Source organism: Protopterus annectens, chromosome 13.part0 (assembly GCF_019279795.1).
Source record: "Protopterus annectens isolate FY-2018-M chromosome 13.part0, PAN1.0, whole genome shotgun sequence".
NCBI lineage: Eukaryota > Metazoa > Chordata > Ceratodontiformes > Protopteridae > Protopterus > Protopterus annectens.
This window is the reverse complement of record NC_056747.1, coordinates 214,850,722-214,873,065: the sequence shown is the minus strand read 5'-3', so window position 1 is coordinate 214,873,065 and position 22,344 is coordinate 214,850,722. Positions and strand designations below refer to the sequence as shown.

The window sequence follows — 22,344 nt, the reverse complement described above, 5'->3', positions numbered from 1 at the left end:
CCAAAAGACAAATGTATACAGAAATGGTCCGAAACTGTTTAATAACACACACAAATATTAAGCACTTTCATAATTGGTACTTCATCAGAATCTATGCAACAAACAATACACCATCTTTAAATACCCCTCCCAGTGAGTCACATGATCCATTACACTATTTCCCATACTATCAAACAATTAAAACCACCACTAAACCAATTAGTACAAAACTTTAAAACACTGAATACAGAATAATAATCTGGAAGACTGTGTTAAAAATATTTCATAAATTTGAAAGCAGCAAAAAACAAATGTAATGGAGTAGGTAAACCATTCCTCCAGTAAAACAAGCAAACAAAGAAAAAAAGTAATAGAGGCAAAAGAGCGCAGCTTCTAAAAACCAGAATTCTTTATTTCAGTTACAAATAGGTGAGCGCTTTAGCAGTCAAAGCCGCTTCATCAGACAAACATAATGTGAAACTGTGATGCTTATAAATAGGTAACAGCCAATCATACATCAGACTCAATTAAGAATGAACATATTTAAAGACAGCAGCTCATTTAAGACATAAAACATCCTAACACTTGTCATTAAAAATCATTAAAAATATTTTAAAAAGGAACAAGGGTGTAGAGACCTAACAAATAGTTATGCTATGTAGCTAAGGGTCTATTAAACAAGACAGGTTTAATAAAAATCTTGTCATTCAGACCTTTCCGTGTATTTGCTCTCATCCTTATAATCCATTCAAGTTCTTTATTTTCCACCTTGTTTTTATTAGGTCCCCGTCTGTTGCCCATTTTTACCACTTCTATAACCATAAATTTAAAAGTATGTTGATTGCCTAGCTTGGTAACATGTTTGGCTAGGTCATTGGTGTCATCTTGTCTCGTAACATGTTTGGCTAGGGCATTGGTGTTAGCTTGTCTCGTAACATGTTTGGCTAGGGCACTGGTGTCAGCTTGTCTCGTAACATGTTTGGCTAGGGCATTGGTGTCAGCTTGTCTCATAACATGTTTGGCTAGGGCATTGGTGTCAGCTTGTCTCGTAACATGTTTGGCTCGGGCATTGGTGTCAGCTTGTCTCAATATATATATATATATATATATATATATATATATATATATATATATATATATATATATATATATATATATAAAAATTTAACATTTCTAAATAATATATAGTTTAAAACATCATGATAGATTCAATAATTTTTATACTTTAACACTACGTATGATTTAAGTTTGAAAACACTTATGTCTTGTGTACACTTGTGTCTATATCAAGTGTTTTGTAACTTAAATCATATGTAGTTTAAAAGTATAAAAATTATTAAGTGTATCATGAATGAAACACAATAGAATCTTGATGAGGGAGACTTCAGTATTCATAGACAGGATGTGAAGACATAATTGAGAGGAGAACATAACAAAGATGTGGAAGTATTTTCAGGGAGTTGGTAAGATCTAAAGCAAAATATTTTGATTAATAAAATCATAAGACAATTGAAAATGGACTAAATTTGGATTTAAATTTAAATAATGTGTCAGGATACAGTAAACTCTTAATTAACCGGCAGCTACAGGGATTTGTAGATGCTGGATAACTGTAGTTTCTGGCTGCTTGAGAGTTACTATTAGAAATAGGCCTGACTAATACTGTACCCTATACTATTTGTTTGGTTTGAGTTGTTCTCAGGTTGGGGAGAGAGAGGGAATTTATTCCTATCTTCCTTTTTAAAACTCTAAAACTCTAAAAACATAAGGTATGTTTTTGTGTGTGTGTGTGTGTGTGTGTGTGTGGGGGGGGGGGGCAGAAAGTGCAACACATGAAAATTGTACTGCATTTCTTAGATTTATTTTTTTGCCGGTTGCTTGAAAGTGCCAGTTGCTTGAGTTCTGGTTAACTGAGAGTTTACTATATATTTCTCTTGAGCTGTGAAACAGATGAAACAAAACAGCAAACTAATTGTGCGTGCACTCGCTGTATAGATTTCAAAAGATGAATCAAAGGCATGTGGTAATGCTAATAGCATTAAACTGAAGATGGGATGGAGGGAAGACTTTTAATAGGGTTCTTCACATGGCAAATCAGTCAGAGCAGAGGACTCCTAATTGTCCAAGTTTTTACTAACAGCAGCCTTATCACAGTTGACCTCAGAAATGTCTTTTAATTAGGTAAGAACCCACTCCTAAAACTTCTAGTAAATGTTGAACAGTTCTGATCAGTAGCTGAATGCCCTCTAAAATAAAAGGAAATTAACTGGATCAAGTGAAAGACATTCCTAAAATATGCCAAACTACCATTTCAGGTTCTGAAGATTTAGAGTTTATAGCACTGATTGATAAGGATGACTATTGCAGTTACCATTTGACATCACCTCCACATTTAATCTCATATCTGGTCCTTTAGCCTCTTCACATTTTCCTGACCTAAACTTTTCATTCAGAACAGGCCCCACTTTTTTATTAAGAAGATTAGTGCTCGATGCAGTGCAAAGAAAACCTACACAAAAAGTAAAGGATCAACAGTATGTACAATAAACTGATTTTCAGTTAATTTATTAAATGCAGTATGGTAATGCCTAATAGAATGGGCAGTGGAATAGGGTAGCACATTTTTCTGTTCCATGATACTGAGCATGTTTTCCTCTTCTCCTCTTTGTTTCCTCTGTGGTCGTTTACTTGGAACGAGGCATACATATATTAGGAAATGGTTTTGAAAACACACTGAATAAGTATTCACTGCATACTGGACCCAGTCTTTCCACTTAATGTACTAGTGAGTTTGTTTAGATCTACATGCCAACTATGTAATACTCTTATCATAAGCAATTCAACATTTTGTAATTCATAGTTGAAAAAGATTTGCTCAATTAAGTCATAACTACATGCCTATTAATGCCTTATTTTCTATTACTGTTATATCTATGATAAAGTTTTGAACAAGATTCAAGGCATTATAGTTACAGAAAGTAAAAATAGTTTTATAGGATAGGCTCCCATGTTTAGTCAAAGAACAAATATCTATTTCAGAGAGAGAGAAGAGCTGTGGGGATGGTAGTAAGACATTTTCTGCTTAAATTTAAAGGTCTAGCATCTCAAAATTCATATATTTACAGATTTGTTTGTGTGTGTGTGTACACTCACTCTTGGGGGGGTGACACCCAGAAAACTGTTTTTTGGTGTGTGTAAGGATAATATTGGGCACTGTTGAAATGAACAGAGATAGTAACTGTGTGATATTTGGCAGTGCAATGCTTACTATAAATCCACTTTTGAAAAAAAAAAGATTACTGTACATTTGTTATAAGAAGGTTAGATGTACTTGCATCTGTGCTCAGGCATGACCCACCACCATTTACGAAGTGTTACAAACTCCCACCTCCTCATAATCAATCTTATTCTTAGGTCGCAATTTATTGGGAAAAATGTGAATTCTCTGCTTCCAAAATATTCAGACATGTATCCTCCTCTGAGTAATCACAAATATGGAATGCCAAAAGAGCACTTATGAAACCCTGTGCATGAAAATGAAGTTCTTTAATGCCTGTGTTTTGGAAATCTGTACACCATCTTCTTTCTATTGACCTTTTTTTTAATTTAAGACAGCTACACTCTATTATTAATAGAGAAATAGCTACCCAACGGAGTGTTGAAAAAAAAAAAACTGAGAGAGTGTACTCTGATAATCAAGGTGGAATATGTAATATATATTGCTAAATAAGAGAGGTCACATGATACTATCAATGGCCATTTGTATTTTAAACAATACTCATCAGGATGCCAATAATATTCGGCATTTTTAATGACAAAATCTTTATTAACATTCTACCATTTTCTATAGTGTAGTGTGTTTAATATCAGATGACTTACAACTTAATTTGTTTTCTTATCTTCTATAATAATTTTGTCTAGGTCCCATATAAAAATGTCCCCTGCCCACAAGGACCATAGCAGTAAAAAATGTAATTAAATACATTAAGAAAACTGACAGAATAAAACAGTATTTTCATAAAAACAAGCTTATGCACCTACAGAAAATATTACCTCATCTTAGTCACGTTGACAATTCTCTTTTGTCATGTGCTCCTGAAACTCTATTATTGAGCAAAGCAAGAGTTTTAAACATGTGCACACACACACACACACACACACAGTGACTAAATCAGATGAAGCAATATTTGTCAAGTTAAGAGGAAGAGTTGCACAGAAGGAAATGTTCAAAGTCAGTTAAATTTAAAGTTAAATTTATACTAAAAGAATACCTATCAAAACCTTAGATCTGGTCCTACTCAAATCCTGTCTAAATACATACTTCTCTACTTCAGTCAGTCTTTTTCTTCCATCTTTTTCCAACCTTTACCTCATACCTTTGTTACTTGTTTTACTTTCTCTTCCCTGTTCCATTCTTCTGCTATCTGTTCCCTTTCTTATATCACCCGTTCCTTACTCAGTAACTATTAATCCTGTTTCTTTACTTATAAATAGCTTCACATGAACATTTTATTGTAAAGCAGTGACAGATGTCATTAATACAAATATTTATCCTTGTACACTCAAAGTACTATATAACTCTAGGTATGTCATTAAGCCAGTGTGTCCTTTCCTTAATACTTATTTGAATTATTTTTAATGTAAATACTTCGGCAATAAGCATGTATCTCAGTTTGCTTTCTCTTGCATTTTTTTTTCTTTCAATCATATTATGTTACTTGTAATAATAACAGTGCTCATTGTATGTCTTCAGTAATATTCTGAAACAATGGTTTGTTTGTTTGTTTGTGTCTTTCGGCTTTTCCCGGTTAGGGGTCACCACAGCGGAACTCCGGTCCACTAATGATTGGTAGTGGATTTTTATGTACCGGGTTACCAGCCCTGACACACAACCTTCAATGAAGGCACGCCCCATTCACGTATGCCTCCACACAGAAGACGCTCTAGCTGAGAATCGAACGGGACAACGTCTTGCTATGAGGCAACAATGCTATCTCAGCACCACCACCGCAGTATTCTGAAACAATGGTCATTGTATTTTTTGTATAGTATTAGGGCTTTTCTCCCTCAGCCTCCACTGACAATGGGTACATGTTTGGCCCAGCTAGACTTTCCAGGTAAATAAATGTCAGTAAATAAATGGCACTGACAATTGCAGCAACATGTGGAAAGGAAGCTGTGCCTGCAGTTCAAAGTTGCAGCTGTTGGCTATTTAGCATCCAAGCCTTTATTGGCTTCATTTTGAAGTCTGTGGATTTCCATGTTGCATGCTTTTTAATATACTTGCTGCTCTCCTATAACACAACAGTGCATCACCTTTGGCCTCATTGCCAAACAATTAACCCTTCTACCATTACAGAGGTGACGTGCAGTGGTCGTGCCTTTATTTACAAGAATCCTCTCACATGATACACTTTCACAAAAATGTCTACAAAATGTTGTTAGCATTTTTTGTGTTCATATTTGTATCAGCCATAGTCCAGAGCAAAGAAGTTTTCTCTCTGTGCTTAATAAATTACATTATTTGCTGACAATAACACTTGTAAGACACTGACATTATACTGCACTTACCATGATAACCAGTGTTGTGTTTGTAGGGCCTAAAGCTTCCAAGGACTCTGGCTCATCCGGTGGTCGCCGGTACTGGAAAATTGTGCCGGCAATTTCAAAAGTTCTAGGTGGATCGATGTTTAACCTTCCATTGATGAAATAATGTTCACCATCCCCTTTGAGAGCTTATGGGAAGGCAAAAGAAAATTATTAGATGACCATAAATCTTATTTCAGCTTTATAGTAGTAGAGTGTCATGTAAATATTACATTCTGAATGGGTCTGAAAACTACTGACATTTTCTGATTCACACTCTTGTATGTGTTTTGAATGGAATATTAACATTAAAGCTAATATATAGTTCTACTTCAGGTATGCTTCTGTTTACTGTCCATCTCTGCTTCCTTACCAGTTTTCTTGTGCTGTTCCTGTGTTTTAATCATTTAACCTACAGTAAGTGATTTCATCAAAGGTTCATTGCCTTCCATTTTGATGGACAGGTTTACTAAAAGCATTCTTCCTGAATAAAAACTGATATGCTTAGAGACAACAACAGAAAAAAAAAAAACATGTTTTCCTTTGTGTAGAGAGGTAGAGAATGTAATTCTGCCTTGTGTATATTATAAAAGAGTTACTTTTACTACATTCCTTACATTTTTGGGTGGAGTGCGTTATAGCAGTCCAATACTGCAGTACTAAAGTGTTCTTTCCACAATACACCCAATTGATTATATAAACTAACATCATGCAGGTGGCTTAAATCACAGTCTTAAAGTGTGCAAAGAATACTCATACACTTTATAATCACCCCAAATATTGCAACTTCCTCAGAAGACAGAATACTATTGTGAATGGTGCATTTAAATAGCAAATCTGTATGCAATTAAGGACTGATTAATTGGTTATAGAAAATTTAACTATTTCTTGTCAACAATATAGAATACTTCTTTTCCAATCTATTCCATGCAGTTCCAGTGCATGCCGCTATAAATTACCAACAATAACCATGATCGTAAAAAATAATAAAAAACAAAAAATTTTTTTAAAATCTTTAAACAGTTTTGAACATTCAACTACCAAGGGGGAAATATTGACAAGCTGTCAATGTTATTATTATTGTTAACCTAGCTTTTAAAAGCAAGTTAAACCTAATCATTCAAATTCGAGTTTATTAAGACCATCAGCTAGCATTTGAATAGCTAAATCAACTAATAGCAATGTACACTCAACGAGCCTAAATATTTTAGTATATTTGTGTATATTTTTTGTGTATTTTTTGTGTTTATTTTTTGTGTATATTTTTCAACTACACAGCACATAGTGCAAACCATACCACAAGATTACAAGACATAAAATATAAACAGTATGAGTTTTATTATAAAATTAGAATAAACTACTTTAAAAAACATAATAACCAAGATCTAATTGTGTAGTACTCTTTACCTTTACGCTACTACTAGACTCTATTATTCTTAGTTAGTTCTATCTAAAATTATGACATCAGGTTATAATATTATAATGTTCTAAGATTAATTAACTTGATAAAAATATTATTATACTACATTTTATTAATTTATCATGGTAGATTTTATTACATTTTAAATATATATAATAAATATAATGAATATAATAAATTAGACCATAAACTAATACTTCCGCATATATCTACTGTTATTATCACCTTTCCAAGTTTTTTAACCTCAAAATACATTTTATAGATGTCATCTCATTTAAGCCAGGTAGTTGGTTGGCATTTGTTGTCAACTGCCATATTAATTCTTTCTTTTCAAGTTTTAGTGGCTCATAGGGACATCTACAATCTGATGAAACTTGGTCGATGACCTTAAACTTAAAATTGTGCCCCTCATTCAAATGGCAATGTCTAGCGAGGGCATTGTCTAATTTAATCCTACTAATACTGTAGATATGCTCATATATTCTCTCTTGTAGTTTCCTATCTGTTTTTCCTATATAAAAGGCTAAACATTTTTCACACTTTGCCATGTATACAACTTGTCGGCTACTACAATTAAATTTTTCTCCTATTTTGTAAGTTTGGTTCCTTATTTTAAAAGTATTGCCCTCTTCAACATATTTACAGTAATTACACATATTACATTTGGTCATGCCCCCATTAGATCTGACATTGGGCTTTTTACGTTGTAAAATTTCTTTAAAATTCTGATTCCTTCTATAAACTAATTTCGGTTTTTCAGGTAATAAGTCCCTGAACCTACTGTCTAAAGTCAAGAGGTGCCAATTTTTATTCAAAATATTTTTGATGTCAAGTGCATCCAAATTAAAGCAAGTAATGAAACTACAAGTAAAACTTGATCCTGTTTCTCTCCTTCCTACTTCTACTTGTTCAGTATTTTCTATTTGCATTGAACCTAATATTGGGGAATAAATCCCTTCCCACCGTTTGTTTTTAACTTCTGTAGCTATATTAACAATAAAATCCATCGGATAACCCCTCTGCACAAAAAACTTCTCGAGGAGTTTACATTCATCTAGGAAATCAGCATCAACCGTAACCATCCTTGCCGCCCTAACATGTTGGCCTTTTACCACTGCTTTTTTCTGGGCCAGTGGGTGGCTGCTAGAGAAATGGAGAAAAGTGTTAGAATACGTCTCCTTTCTATATATGGTAGCTACATATCTCTCATTAACATAATCTTTTTTCAAGTTAACATCCAGGTAATTGATGTTATCTCTACTAAAATTACATGTAAACTGTAGAAAATCAGTACTGCAATTAAAAGTAGACAGGAGCTTATCTAACCCTTCAATATTAGTCTCGACTACCATAAAAATATCGTCGAGGAATCTTGTGTAAAAGGTAATTTTATCTTTGTTCACTTCATTCTCTAAAATAGTGGACCTTTCCCATCGTGCCATTACTAGATTTGCAATACTGGCACCGCATGGCGACCCCATAGCGACCCCGATCTTTTGATGGTAAATATCTTTGTTAAATAAAATAAAGTTATAAGAAAGAACTGTGTCAATCAGTTCTTCTATCAACTGTATTTCATCAAGTGGTGCGCCTAAGAGTCTCATCATGTCACTTACCCATTCAATTGCCTTATTGTGAGGGATACAAGAATATAAGTCCTTAACATCTATTGTCACTAACAATCCCGTAGTTGAAAACTGTAAGTTATTCATAGATCTAAGGAAGGACCATGAATCCTTTGAAATTTGTTCCTCTAACTTAATATATTTCTGAAGTGTCTTATCTATCACTTTGTTTTTTGCTGATGCTTAGAGACAACAACAGAAAAAAAACAACATGTTTTCCTTTGTGTAGAGAGGTAGAGAATGTAATTCTGCCTTGTGTATATTTGAGAAAGAGTTACTTTCCTTACATTGTTCCTTACATTTGGGTGGAGTACGTTATAACACTCCAATACTGCAGTACTAAGGAGCTGTTCTTTCCACAGAGATACGGTACCCTTGGAATTGATTATATAAACTAACAGGATGCAGGTGGCTTAAATCACTGGGCTGAGATGTGAAGGTGGTCTTAGGCTACCTGCTATTGTTGAAGATGACCAGCACAGACCACTGAAAAGAATACAGTCATATTTTCATTTTATAATCACCCCCAAAAACAGATTCATTGATACACCAGCACCCTGAGAGATTAGGTTAATCTGCTCTGGATTTGAAGTCCATGAATTCTGAATGAGATGCTTTGTGACCAGTAAAACAGAAAAAAAAAATATAGTTGAATTTATGTTGCATATTGGTTTTAGAGAAGCCAGTTTTTATGTAAGTTTTAAAGGAATGTTCTCGTTATTGTTTAAACATATTTGAAAAATATTTGTCTCTGCTGTGATTTGTTCTCTAACATCACATGATGGGTGTGCTGTGATATGTCAGATAAAATTACATGATGCATATTTAAACAATGGTGGTTCCTTGGTAAGCTTTTATCATCTTAAGAAGCACTCTTAATAAATGTGTAAGACTAAGCACTTTATTTTTTATTTTAAGTTAAATGAATTGTTTCTGTGGATCTGAGGCTGTGTATGCATTTTGAATTACGCATATATACAAATATGCTGATATCAGATATTAACCACTTGACGAAAAAAAACACAAATGCAGTTTATGCACTAAGATGTCTTCTTTGAATGCAGTGCTCCCTAGATTACTTAAGAACTTTCTTAGTTTTTTCTCATAAAGCACAGTGCATGGGCCACTTTCGAAAACACCTGACTAACTAGTAACCAGAATACATTTGGTTGTGGAAATTCCGAGAAAGTTAAATTCTGCTTTTTTTAATACTACGAAGAACAGACTGGACACCAAAATTCCTGGAAGGTGATTAATCACTTTTTTGGTTGTACCAAAACACCTTTACTCAAGTCCAGTAAGATATGTGGAACCTTGTTCAGATGCAGTCGTCAAGGTGACTAACTTTTTCCTGATAACTTCAACACTGCTTCATGCTTCATAGTGGAGTCTGTCTAATTTCAGCATGTACTACTTGCTCTGTTCCCTACCTGCTCTTCTCTCCATGCACACTTCACACTATTTCTTCATTGAAACAAACATGTTACTATAAAGGATACCCAGTTCTGGAAAACATGGAGTATGTAGGCTGCATTCCAGGTTCCAAAATGCAGATAATGCCTCCACTGCTACCCCTTATGATATATCTGTTTTTAACACATAGCCCTCTGTTGGGGTATTCTCTGATCTTTGCATGGCAGCTACTTTGATAGCCAAATGTAAAACATGTAGGAAATCTTCCTTGTATGGAATTCGATCTATCATTTTGCTACTTACCTTATGTAAGCTCCGGGAAATAGCATCCTATAAGTAAATAAATTCCTAGATTATGATGGCATACAGTGACTTCTGTAGAGGCTGTAGTACTTTACCTAGTCTCCTCTCTACTACAAGCTCGACTTTATAGTCATGTGCTCTGGTTATCAGGTAAATTTACCACCTGAGACTTGTCTGAAGCTTTTGAGTCTGTTTCTTCTGGACATCATTATTTAGGATGGGGGGGACCTCTTACTCTCATTTGTGTGAGTAACCAATCTTTCAGAGTCCAGAATAACCTCCCCTTATTCTCACTGGTTCTCTTTAGCAAAGGTACATCTTCAAGCATCTGCTGTTAGCAGAGCCATAGTTAGCACATTGTGCCATCATTTCTGATCTGATGACCCTCAACTCTAAGAGTTGAAGAGTAAAACAAAAGAGAAAAAATAATGTTCATCCCCCAATCTGTCTAGCACACCTTTGGAGCAAGCCAGCAAGCTTACATATGTGTACATATCTCAACTCTAAATTTTAGAACAACAGTAACACAAACCACACACCCACACACACACATACACAAATAAAAGGTCCATTCCACATAGGATCATAGGATGTTACTAGGCTAAGGGCCCTAACAAGCCAACCAAGTTCTGCCCTTGTTTCCACAATTAGCACCTATTGACCCGTCCAAGAGAGACATAGGTGGAACCTCCAGGGTGAATTTACAGTTACCAATCCAGTCATCCAGAATGCGCCTGAAGAGGGCCAAAGAAGTGCTCTGCTTTACATGAATTGGGAATTTGTTCCACTTGTGTGGTAATCTCTGCGAGACAGATCTGTCCCTCCACCAGGTTCTATTAATGTCTAATATCAGGTTAAGTTCTTTAGAGCGAGTAACCCGTGAGCCATTGGACTTATGGATATGCAGCATTTCCAATAAAGCAGAGTCAGAGATTGCCTTATACGCAAGGCAGAGCTCACCTCTGAGTTGTCTGTATGAAATGGAGTAAAGTGACAATGATTTCAGACGATCCATATAGGACAGATTTCTCCTTGTGAGGAACCTTTGTTGTCTCTCCAATTGCTGCAGGTGCTTGAAAAGGTACATAACAAAATGGGTGTTGTACTCAATTATTGGCCTGTTGAAGGAAGAGTACAGGGAGGTTATATCTTCTTTTTTTCTGGAAGTAATGCCCTTACTTATAAGATGATAAATATAGAATGGCCTTCTTACCATTGTGGAGACATGGTGATCAAAGTTAAGGTTGATATCAACCTATGTGCCCAAGTCTCTCACCACCGAATGCATTCTTAGGGTGTTTCTATTGATGTGGTAGTTAGCCAGAACATTCCTGTTACCAGAAGGGATGATGGTACATTTTCTGCATTGAATTTAAGGCTGTGACTTTGGCACCAATCATTTGTTTACATAATACCCTCTTGTAGGATGTTGATATCATTTGGGAATGTTATGACCACTCCCAGTTTGTAATTTTCAGCCAGCTTTGTCAGCCACAGACCTTTAGTTTGTGCTTGTACTTTGGAGAAATAGATTCCAAACAGTAGATGTCCCAAGACTAATCCCTGTGGATCACCACTGGTTACAGGTCTGCTATTGGAGGTGGATTCCGTGAGTTGACTGTATGGGATCTATCAGTGAGCCAGTTAGCAACCCACCTAACAATATAAGGGATGATACTTAGCTGGGTGAGTTTATCAATAATGCCTGAGTGAGGAATATTGTCAAAAGTATTGGCCAAGTCCAGGTAGGCTGTATACATCCCCTGTATCCCCTCATCCAGGGCTATGGTGACTGTCTTAAAAAAGTCCACCAGGTTTACCAGCTATGATCTCCCCTTGACAAATCCAAACTTGGTAAGGTGAAGTGTTTGAAGATTACCTATATTTTTGTTGATAAGGTCCATGATGATTCACTCTTTGCCCTTGCAGATAAGGCTACCCAGGCTAATAGGTCTGTAGTTCCCAGGGTCAATGTAAACACCACCTTTGTGCAAGGGGATAACTGTGGCCATTTTCCATTCAGCTGGGATGAAGATGGTGTTTAGACTATGATTGAAAAGATTACCCAATGGAGTTGCTAGTTCTTGTTGGAGCCCATGTAGGGCACAGCCTGGGATGTTATCATTTCCCATAGATGCTGTGTTTTTGGCCTTAGAGAGGGTGTATATGACCTGCTGTCTAGAGATACAAGGTAGGAGACAGGTGGAAGGAATGTCATGGGGTTTGTGTGATGGGGATAGGGAAGTGAAGTTTTCACAGAAACTGTCTACTATAACAGGTTTGCTGTGTCCATAGGTTCAGTGTAAATCTGGGTCTTACCTTTTATGCTATGGATGTAACTAAAGAATGGCTTATGGTTGTCATTAAATGAGGACACTAATTTGGATTCATAGTTCGTTTTGGTGGACTTCACAAGAAGCCTTATTTGCTTGTTTAAGCTGAGGAGGGAGTGTTTCCAGTTTAGCGCTTGCTCCCTCTTACTTTTGAACAGCACTTTCTTCCTCTTATTTTAACACCTGTTAATGGCAGTTGTCCACCAGGCAGGTTTGCTCTTCCTTGAAGAGCTTGTTTTGGTTCTATCAGGTATGGCTGTGTCAATGCAGGTATACAGGTGTTTGTAAAAACCATTGGTGTAGGACTCTGCATAGCTGCCAGTTCCATCTGAGGGGGGAGGTGCAGTGAAGCTATTTATACCATCCCTTAGAAGGATATAATCTGCTTTGGAGAAGTTTTTTAGTTTAGTTCCTGCTGGGGGTGGTGTTGGTGGTGATGAGGTGTGATAGTTACTTTGAATGAGATTTGTGGTCAGATCTGACAAGGGAAGACCTCACAGTGGGGGTACTACAGCAGGCCCCCATATTGGAAAGCACCAGATCCAGGATGTTGGCTCCCCTAGTTGGGGTGTCTACCAGCTGGTCCAGGGTGTTTAAGTTAATGAACTTGAGAAACCTTTGAGCAAGTGGGTCTGAGCACGAGTAATTTACCCAGTCAATGGATGGGTAATTGAAATCATGCAGAACCATGTTGTTTGGATGGATCTTGATAGATTCTGGTAGATCCAAGTAGGCAGAATGGGTGTCCTGTAGCTGGCAATGATTTGAATAGGTGTCCTACCAACAGTTACTTGCACCTGAAATGGCTTCAGGAAATCATACTGTTGAACCAATCTGGAGGTGTATTTCACTTAATAACTAATACATCTCTCCTTTGGAGCAATCCAGTGAGCCAGATTTATTTCTGTACTCCTCAACCCTAAGTTGAGCAGCCAAGTGCTCCAGATTATGCAGAATGCACTGTATTCGACCATGAGCAAACCCACTGTTCTGCTGTTCCATAATGAACAGCTTTGGCTCTGCTACATGGCTTTTGATTGGTTTGTATATCACAATTACTGCCAATCAGCATCATGGTATACAAACCAATCAAATAGCTACTCTGCTGTTCTGCATTGAACAATGTTGGCTGTGCTACACAGTTTTTGATTGGCTCATATTCTGCAATTACAGCCAATTGCCATTGCAGTGTATGAACCAATCAAATAATTGTTACTGAGGACGGGAGCCAATGAGAGCTTCAAAATATGTGACCATTTGTGTATGAATGGTTGTGGAAAATCACATTTAAAGAGATGAAGAAAAAATAAATTAGAAGCAAAACCATACCAAAGTAAATAACTGCAATACCAGCACTTAAAAGGAATTATTTTGCTCGTATTGCAGTTATTTACTTTGATACTGTTTTGCTTCTGTTTTATTTTTTCCCTCTCTTTAAAACAATACGTGTGTGTGTGTGTGTGTGTGTGTGTGTGTGTGTGTGTGTGTGTGTGTGTGTGTGTGTGTGTGTGAGACCAGGGTTAAATCTACTATATGCATAGTTCAACAATGAAACCACATTCTTGATCTCCTCAGACTCTGAGTAATAAAACTTGGCTCAGCAGAAGTCTAGGATGTCTGCGTGACACTGGCTGCAGCACACCATGGATGCATGAATGCAAGGACTGTCTAATGTTGCTAAGCATATCTACATAAATGCTTGTCATGTGCCCCTTCTCTTTCCTCTTGTCAGAAAGAGAAGTAATCCAAGTGATACTAGTTCAGCCTTGCTAGAGGATGTGAAGTGTCCCATTTAACCTGTCCATTTTGGGAATCTGCCCCTATCCTCAAAGCCATAAAGAAGGATCTGCTTATCTTTCAGAGTAAAGTATTTCTTCCATTAAAAACCGAGGTAAAGTGATTTGTGCAAAGTGACCAATAAACAAAGTACAAGGACAAAAAACATTTCACCCTGCAACATGTTAGTACTGGAACACATATCTCTAAAAAATACTATAATAAGAAATAACCAGTTTATTAAAACTGTGTTAAATGTGTCTTTATGGTATCGTGGTACAGAGTGAAACATTTTTTTTGCTCTACAAAGGGCACTGGCTCAGTTCTGAGCAGAGGCATATTTCCTGTTTTTAGATTGTAATAGAGAGGACTGTGTCAGAATTTGGTGACAGCAGTGGAAGGAGGATCTAATCCCTGATTTACCAATTTATAGTAGATTGCTCCATTTCTTTTTCTGTATCCGATATATGACGAGTTACGAGCAATGTTGAATGACTGTCTCTATCATCTGTAGTGAAGTCTGTCGGTCAAACCCTTAGCTTTAGTCAGTAGTTGTAAACAGATTGTAGGCATATTATGTCAAGCCACACATCATTGTCTGCTGACTCTTAATTGTGTGTTACTGCCTCTGAAGGTGTTCACCCTTTATTTGAATTTATCTAAAAATTTCAGATTTTGATGCACTATGGCAACATTTTCCATCCTTCCAATTTACTTTTGAGTAAACTAGCAGCACCTTTTGGGCTTAAAACTTTTGTTTAAAATGTCTACTAGTTACTAGTAAAACATCGTCCAGTTCTAGACATTGCGTGTCTCTTTAAGTTAGCTTGAAACTTGCTGTCAATGTCTATTTTTGTGCCATACAAATCTGCAAGAGCAGATGCATTAATGTCTCTGCCGTGGTACAGGGGCCTTAGTTATTTAACTTTACACAAAGACCCTCAGAGGAAACTTTTTCTGAGGAGAGTGCCAAAATGGCAACTTCTAATCTTGCAATTCATTCTGGTACCAGTTGGACAAACTGTGTGAGCAAACTATATGAAATGCTGTGATACACACTTATATTTTACATAAACTGACTGTATTATGAAATCCCACTAGAAAAAGTTATGATGTTGGTTATAAAAGTCCCTGTTGCTGAGGAGTACCAATCACAATCTACCTGAGTGCCCCTTTTTGGCACTGGTGTTTGTTTAATGTCCTATGTAAAAATGTGTTTTACTGATCGTCTAAGACACTGCACTCTTGCATTGCTTATCACTTATTATACTAAGAAGCTCAGCCCAACGGTGATAGATAACTATACCGTAACACAATTACCTGTACTTCACATTGCCAAATATTTGTTTCTTCCCCATACGCCATACCCTGAGTGATTAAAAGAGACTTGATACACACAAGGGTAGAATTACAAGCATATAATTATGTGTTAATTAATCAAGTAAGTTAAAGCTTTTCAAGAGTTTTATGTCAGGGCTGGATCTTGAGAGAGATTATTGAAATTGTACATCTGCAAGACTCGCTGCATTGTGCTTTCCCTTTCCTTTTTCCATAAATTGTAATCTTAACCCTGTTGGAATCCACTCAGCTTTATACCATCAGCTGCCTTAAGCATGCCAGAGGAAGTGTCCTTGCTGAAGGGTCTTATGACCCTTACCTTACTCAACTGTACACTGAGGGAAGACTGGCCGATTTGTCCTGTGACCTGCCAATCTCTTTTTACTTAGTCCTCCTCCCTTACTAATCCTGCCTTCCAAGTCACTGTGTGTGTGTGTGTCAGTGTGTGTGTGTGTGTGTGTGTGTGTGTGTGTGTGTGTGTGTGTGTGTGTGTGTGTGTGTGTGTGTGTGTGTGTGTGTGTGTTGCATTTTCTGAGTGCAGGAAAGGATATTATTCAACAACTTGAGTGAATAAGCCAATGCAAGAATGAAAACCAAAACCATTTACAACCATTTCTGTGCTTAAAATATCAATAAAGGAACCAAAAGCATGCTGAGTTTGCCTACACCTTCACATGCCTAAGGCACAGTCCAACTATAGGCATTTTCTCAGACTTATCATTGTCATAGCTCTCAACCTCATAGCACAAGTAAACTGGACATAGCCTTAATTAATGGGGTGACAAAGGCACAAAAAAGGAAACAATTTTTAAATATTGCTCTTATAAATATAGAAAGTTGCTGGGCTAACAGGCTGTCTTTGTGTTACCATACATGTTCTGAAGGATATAATGTCTGAAACTCAAATTTCTTTCATTACTTTATTTCATTCATCTGTGATTTGTCAGAAAACTACATATTTCATGAGGAACAGTCCAAAAATATGAGGCAGAAATTTGGGCATTATGCAAAATGCTGGGCAGTTGAGAGGTATGGCAAGGTGAATCTGTGTGTGTGTGTCCGCACGTATATTTTGGTTGGAAGACCATGGCCATGTTCAAGGCATGATTTTCGTCCAGTGTGAAATAGGATGTTCCACATTTTGACTATTTGTCACACATTGCTATGGTCTGGGTTCCAGATTGGCCTCTTAGCAGATTGTGACCCATGACCCTAAGTTGAGGAGCAAAAACAGAACACAAAAAATAACACCCCCACACACATACATTCAGGTATAGTTTCAAGGATTTAATAAATGCTGCAATTCTTTTTTTCATGAACCAGAGAAACTCCTTGCCTCTTTTCAAAATCATGAAAATACATTTTAGCATATTTGTTGTTTTATATCTCCATTCCCCTTGTTGTATTAACAAATAAATGATCTCAAGATTGCATTTTGGAGAACTTTTGCACACTTCACAGAAGCAGACATAATAAATCGGCTTAAGCTTCACTGACTAAAAGGTAGTGCTTCACAGGTAAACACAGCCGTATTTTTCTAAATGTGTCTAAACCATATTGTGACTTCATCCCATTAGCTGAACTAGACTATAAATACAGAGGTGTGAAAGTATCTTACCCAGGTAGTTAAGAGAAATGTTCAGTTCTCGGACATCAATATGCACTGATCCCCTTGGGATCCAGATAACTTCTTCATAACCTAAAACAAATTAAATTTGTGTATAATTATATACAGAATGCATTTCTGTCACATGCCTTATTAGCTATCTGACTACAGATGTTTGTTTAACTTTGACTGCATTTAAATATTAGTTCATGAAACATTTGGTTGTACACCTATCTATATTTGTATTTTTACAGCATTGCAGGCTTAGTATTATAAATTGCTCCAGCAAATGGGAGGATTATAATTGAAGACTTTATGTAGTATTCCTTCAAGGCCAACATGAGAAAAAATATGTTAACTTGATTAGAGCAGAAATAATCATACAACTATTTGATTTAGCTGCACATTATGTAAATATGATTTAAAACGTTTCTCAGAATTTCATTCCCATGTCTAATTGCTATAAAAAACAAAGTTAATACAACTGAAATGAAGGTTGCTGCTCTGAATGTGCAAACCACTTCCACAATGCAATATACTTCTTCTAATGATGTGGTTTCTGGTTCATTTAACATCAGAGGACTGATTCAAATCTTATTTAATTAAAAGATTTGTTTACACTTGATGGAAAGACTTTTCATATTCCCATGTGTTGCCTGGAGCCCTGTCATTAGACAGTCTGGAAGGGGCTTTACATTTATGACAAGAGGCAATTTTAGTGCATATTAAATGCCCAAATCAGACAGACACTGAGCACATTATATTCTAAGGTTACGAATTCTGGTGATATTTTATTTATTTTTATTTATTTTACATTTGTTGACTGGGATAGTCCGACTTGATACATGTCCATTTTCAGCGGAGGCCCGGGGAGAAAAGCTCCAAGATAATAATACACATTGAACATTTAGTAAATGCTAGTTTCAAGCAGATTACAGTCATAAGCAATACCAGCATTTAACACATATAGTACTAACTTATTATAAAACACTTTACAAAACATATTATTTTCAAAGTTAAACATACATAACATTACATTCAGGTTTAAGACACACTGAGCAGCAGTTATACAATTGACCCTTCCTGAAATGGAGTGGTAGAAAAAAGTTAGAAGTAGTTGAAGGTAAGGCACCTAAGGAATAGAGAGGTCACTAGTCGGGTTTATGCAAGGATATAACCAATGAGTTTTGAAGTATTTCTTGAGTTTGTTTTTGAATTGAGTTAGTGAGGGTTCTAGGGTCAAGTCAGTTGGGAGTCTGTTCCATATTTTTCCAACAGAGTTGGCAAACAGAGAGTCCCCAGTTGAGTAGTTGGAGTTGTATGTTTGAACTAGGAGTCTAGTGGATGATCGCAGTGGCCGGGTGCTGGTGTAGGGGTTGATAATGTTTTTTAGAGCAGGTGAATTTTATGGTTGGTAAAGAACTTTATGTGCCACTATTAGCTGGTTGAACTGCAGTAGGCTTGGCAGTTCAAGCCATCCTAAGCTATTTAGGTTGTGACAGTGGTGTGTCTGGTAGGCTGTGCCAGTAGCAAATCTGGCAATGTGGTTATAGCAGGATGATAGTTTATTAAGATCTGTTTTGTTTAATTTGGAGAATAGAGGTGAGTTGTAGAGAAGAGTTGATAGCAGATGGGAATGGGCAATTGCAGTTCTAGCAAGTGGGGTAAGGAAAGGTTTGATTCTGTAAAGAGAACCAAGTTTTTTATTAATGGCTTTGAAAGTTTGATTGACATGCGCATCAAACTTCAGGTTATCAACTATGACACCCAGTAGTTTACTTTGGTCTTCTGGGGAGATGATAGTGCCTTTGTTAGCAGTTATGTTGAAGGATGGCAGGGGGGTCCTGCATGTGATGGAGAAGAAGAGCAACTTAGTTTTGTTGAGGTTTAGGATTAGATGTTGATTGGAGAGCCATTTTTCCACTGTACTGAAGGTATTTTGGGTTAATGTGAATAAAGTAGCTAGTGAGGTATCAGAACAAATCAAGATGGAGTCATCCGCATATTGAATGCAGGTAGCATCTGGGATGACTGAATGAAGGTCGTTGATAAAGATGGAGAAAAGAAGGGGTCCTAGTATCAATCCCTGGAGGACTCCTAATGTGATGGGTAGGCGAGATGATAGCTTGTCCTGCCATAGGACTGCCTGTTGTCTGCTCTGCAGGTAGGATTGAAACCACTGGAGTGCATGGTTGTTTAAGGAGAAGGCCTTCAAGGTATTTATAAGCATTTTGTGGTCAAGCATGTCAAAAGCCTTAGATAGATCTAGAAAGAGTGCCAAGGATTGTTTGCTATTATTGCGGTTGTCGTTAATGACATTAGAGAAAGAGAGGAGGGCAGAAGTAGTACTATGGTGTGGCTTAAAGCCATGCTGAAAGTTGGACAACAGCTTGTTCTGTGTGAGGTAGTGCATGAGCTGTATGTGTACACACTTCTCCATAATTTTAGCTAGAGGTGACAGAATAGCTATGGGTCTAAAGTTTGACAGTTCAGTGGAACTGCCTTCTTTATGGAGAGGTATGACATGGGAGATTTTCCATATAGTGGGTACAGTAGCTTCAGATATAGCTCTGTTGATCAAGATTGAGATGGGGTATGCTATGGTGTCAGCAGCCTTATGCAGATAGTCTGCTGGGAGGAGGTCGGCAGCCAGGGTGGTGGGTCATAGTTTCTTAACTAGGGCATGAATAAGCTGAGTAGGAACAGGTTGGAAGGTAAAATATGTTTGGGTACTGGGTGTGGCTACATTAGAATTAGAGCCATTGGGAGAAAGTTGACTGGCTAGAAACTGGATAGTCTCTGTGAATAAGCTGTTGAAGTTATTAGCAATGTCTACTTGGGATTTTTGTTGGGAAGCTGGGGGTGGAGTGGTGGTTTGGCCTGAGTGGAGAAGTTTGTTTATTCCTGCCCAGAACTTTTGAGGGTTGTTTTGGTGTTTTTGCAGTAGATGGTAGTAGTGGTTCTTTTTGTCTAAGGTTATGGATTTTGTGTGTCATTCCTTAGCTGTCTGAATCTTAGTTGATCAAGTGGGGCTCTTGCTTTTCTGTAGGTGGCCCGTGCTTTGTTTCTGAGTGAAATTTTGGTTTTGGTATCTTTAGAAAGCCATGGTGCAATATTAACTTTGGTTCTAATAGAGCGGCTGGGAGCATGGGAGTTAAGAATAACAAGGAATTTGGTGTTAAAGTATGCTACTGCTTCATCTAGGGGGAGACTTTTTAGTACTGACCAGTTGCATGCCTTAAATTCATTTTAAAACTTGGTGAGAATAAAATTCTTGGTGTTTCTAAACGTTCTATAGGTGGGTTGGTAGGAGCAGTCTACTTTGAGCTTGATTACATAGGTGAGACTGTGGTCACTTAGGTCATCAGGCAAAGTGCCTGATTTATAAGACTGAAGATTGGTATTGACGAGTATCCAGTCTAGGGTACTTTCCTTGTTATTGGGTTTTCCTGTCCTTGTGGGGGAGGTTATGATTTGAGAAAATCCATAGAGGTTTATGTGGTTGTGGGGGTTTCACAAGAGCAAGTGTTCAAGTCAATGTTGAAATCCCCAAGAACAATGGCTTCTTGGGGGTAGTTATCGGATAACCAATATAAGAAGTCTTCTAAGGTTTTTGTGTTCCTCCCTGAGGGAATGTAGACACAGGTAATGTATACATTTTTGTTTTTGTTAATTTGTAGCTTTGAGATAAGAGTTTCAGCATTATTGAACTGGGGTGGTTGTTGGGTGTCTATGCTGACAGGGTAGACTTGTAAAGTATGGCTACCCCACCACCCTTTCTGGTGGTACGGTCTAGTCGAAACATACAATACCCTGGTGGCAGAATCTCATGGTCCTTGGTGGCAGGCTTTAGCCATGTTTTTGTTAGGCATAATATATCTGGAGAATGAACAGCTAAGAGGGCATGCATGTGCTGAGTTTTGTTATTTATGCTCCTAATGTTTGGATGGTAGGCCAGCAGTGAGTTAGGAGGTCTATTTGCTGGAGCTATGGTGGTAGGGGATATAGTAGGGGGATTAGGGTCAACAGGTGGGGATGGACCAGGGTTTGGGTGGATGTCACCATCCTTTGTGAGGTTGTAGTGTATCCTGAGTATGAGTTTTAAGATTTTGAAAAAAGTTTTGTAATAGTGTCTAGTTTTAGGACTAATGTAACTAGGTCGAAAACCTGGATGATCCTGATATTCATAGGTGATTAGGAGATATGGGATGAGTAAAAGGGGTAGAAGTAGAGTTAAGACTATTTTAGGTGATAGCATAGCTACTGAATGGGACTTGAAACTTAGGCAAAAGGAATAGTAGAGCTGGAGGACTGGTGGTATCAGGATGAGGGTGGTGCTGTTGAGTGACAAGTTGTTACTGATTGGTTTACAAAAGTGGGGTGTGGTCTAGTACCAATAAATGTAGCAGCACCAGGGGTGGGAGGCATTTGGGGGCAGGATGGGGTGCGAAGCAAGCCCGAGTGAAGCGAGGGCAAGCGGAGCAGGGATGAACCAATGCCTGTACTAAGTTGTAGCAGTTTAACCTGTATGAAGAAAGGGGGGGGGTGGGGGAAATGAGAAGGCAGTAGGAGTGGTTAGAGGATGAAATAAGTTGAATATAAGGGCCTAAAATCTGCACTCAGCACTGTAATGTTACTTGCACTCAGCACTTTAATTTTACTTATGTTTAGCATTAAAGACAGACCAACAGTATACAATTTTGAGGATTATTACAAGGATTACTTGTTCAAATGTCAGACAAGTAAGCAAAACTTTCAACAGGAATCTATGTCTGAGTGTTAGAAAGCCAGAAAGGTACAAATTATACCTGTAAAAATTAGAGTCAGAGAGACAACTGTAAGAGTCAGTGTACTTTAGTTACAGGGGAAGGAAGCAAACACTCAAGTAGAAAAGAGCCCTATGGCTGACCAAAATGGTGACTTGCTTAATTACACAGCACTGTAAGAGAAAGCTTAACAAATGCT

The 22,344-nt window shown here is 37.3% G+C and overlaps 1 protein-coding gene across 1 annotated transcript in view; it reads right to left on the bottom strand.

Moving 5' to 3' along the window:
* The window catches only part of LOC122787163 (A disintegrin and metalloproteinase with thrombospondin motifs 10-like), a 1,217,364-nt gene that overhangs the window by 190,044 nt on the left and 1,004,976 nt on the right, over positions 1-22,344 (bottom strand). The window contains exons 18-19 of the mRNA XM_044053741.1: positions 17,392-17,472; positions 5,551-5,714 (exon numbers count right to left, since the gene is read on the bottom strand). Coding sequence (XP_043909676.1) covers positions 5,551-5,714; positions 17,392-17,472 — 245 coding nt within the window. The remainder of the gene's footprint in view (positions 1-5,550; positions 5,715-17,391; positions 17,473-22,344) is intronic.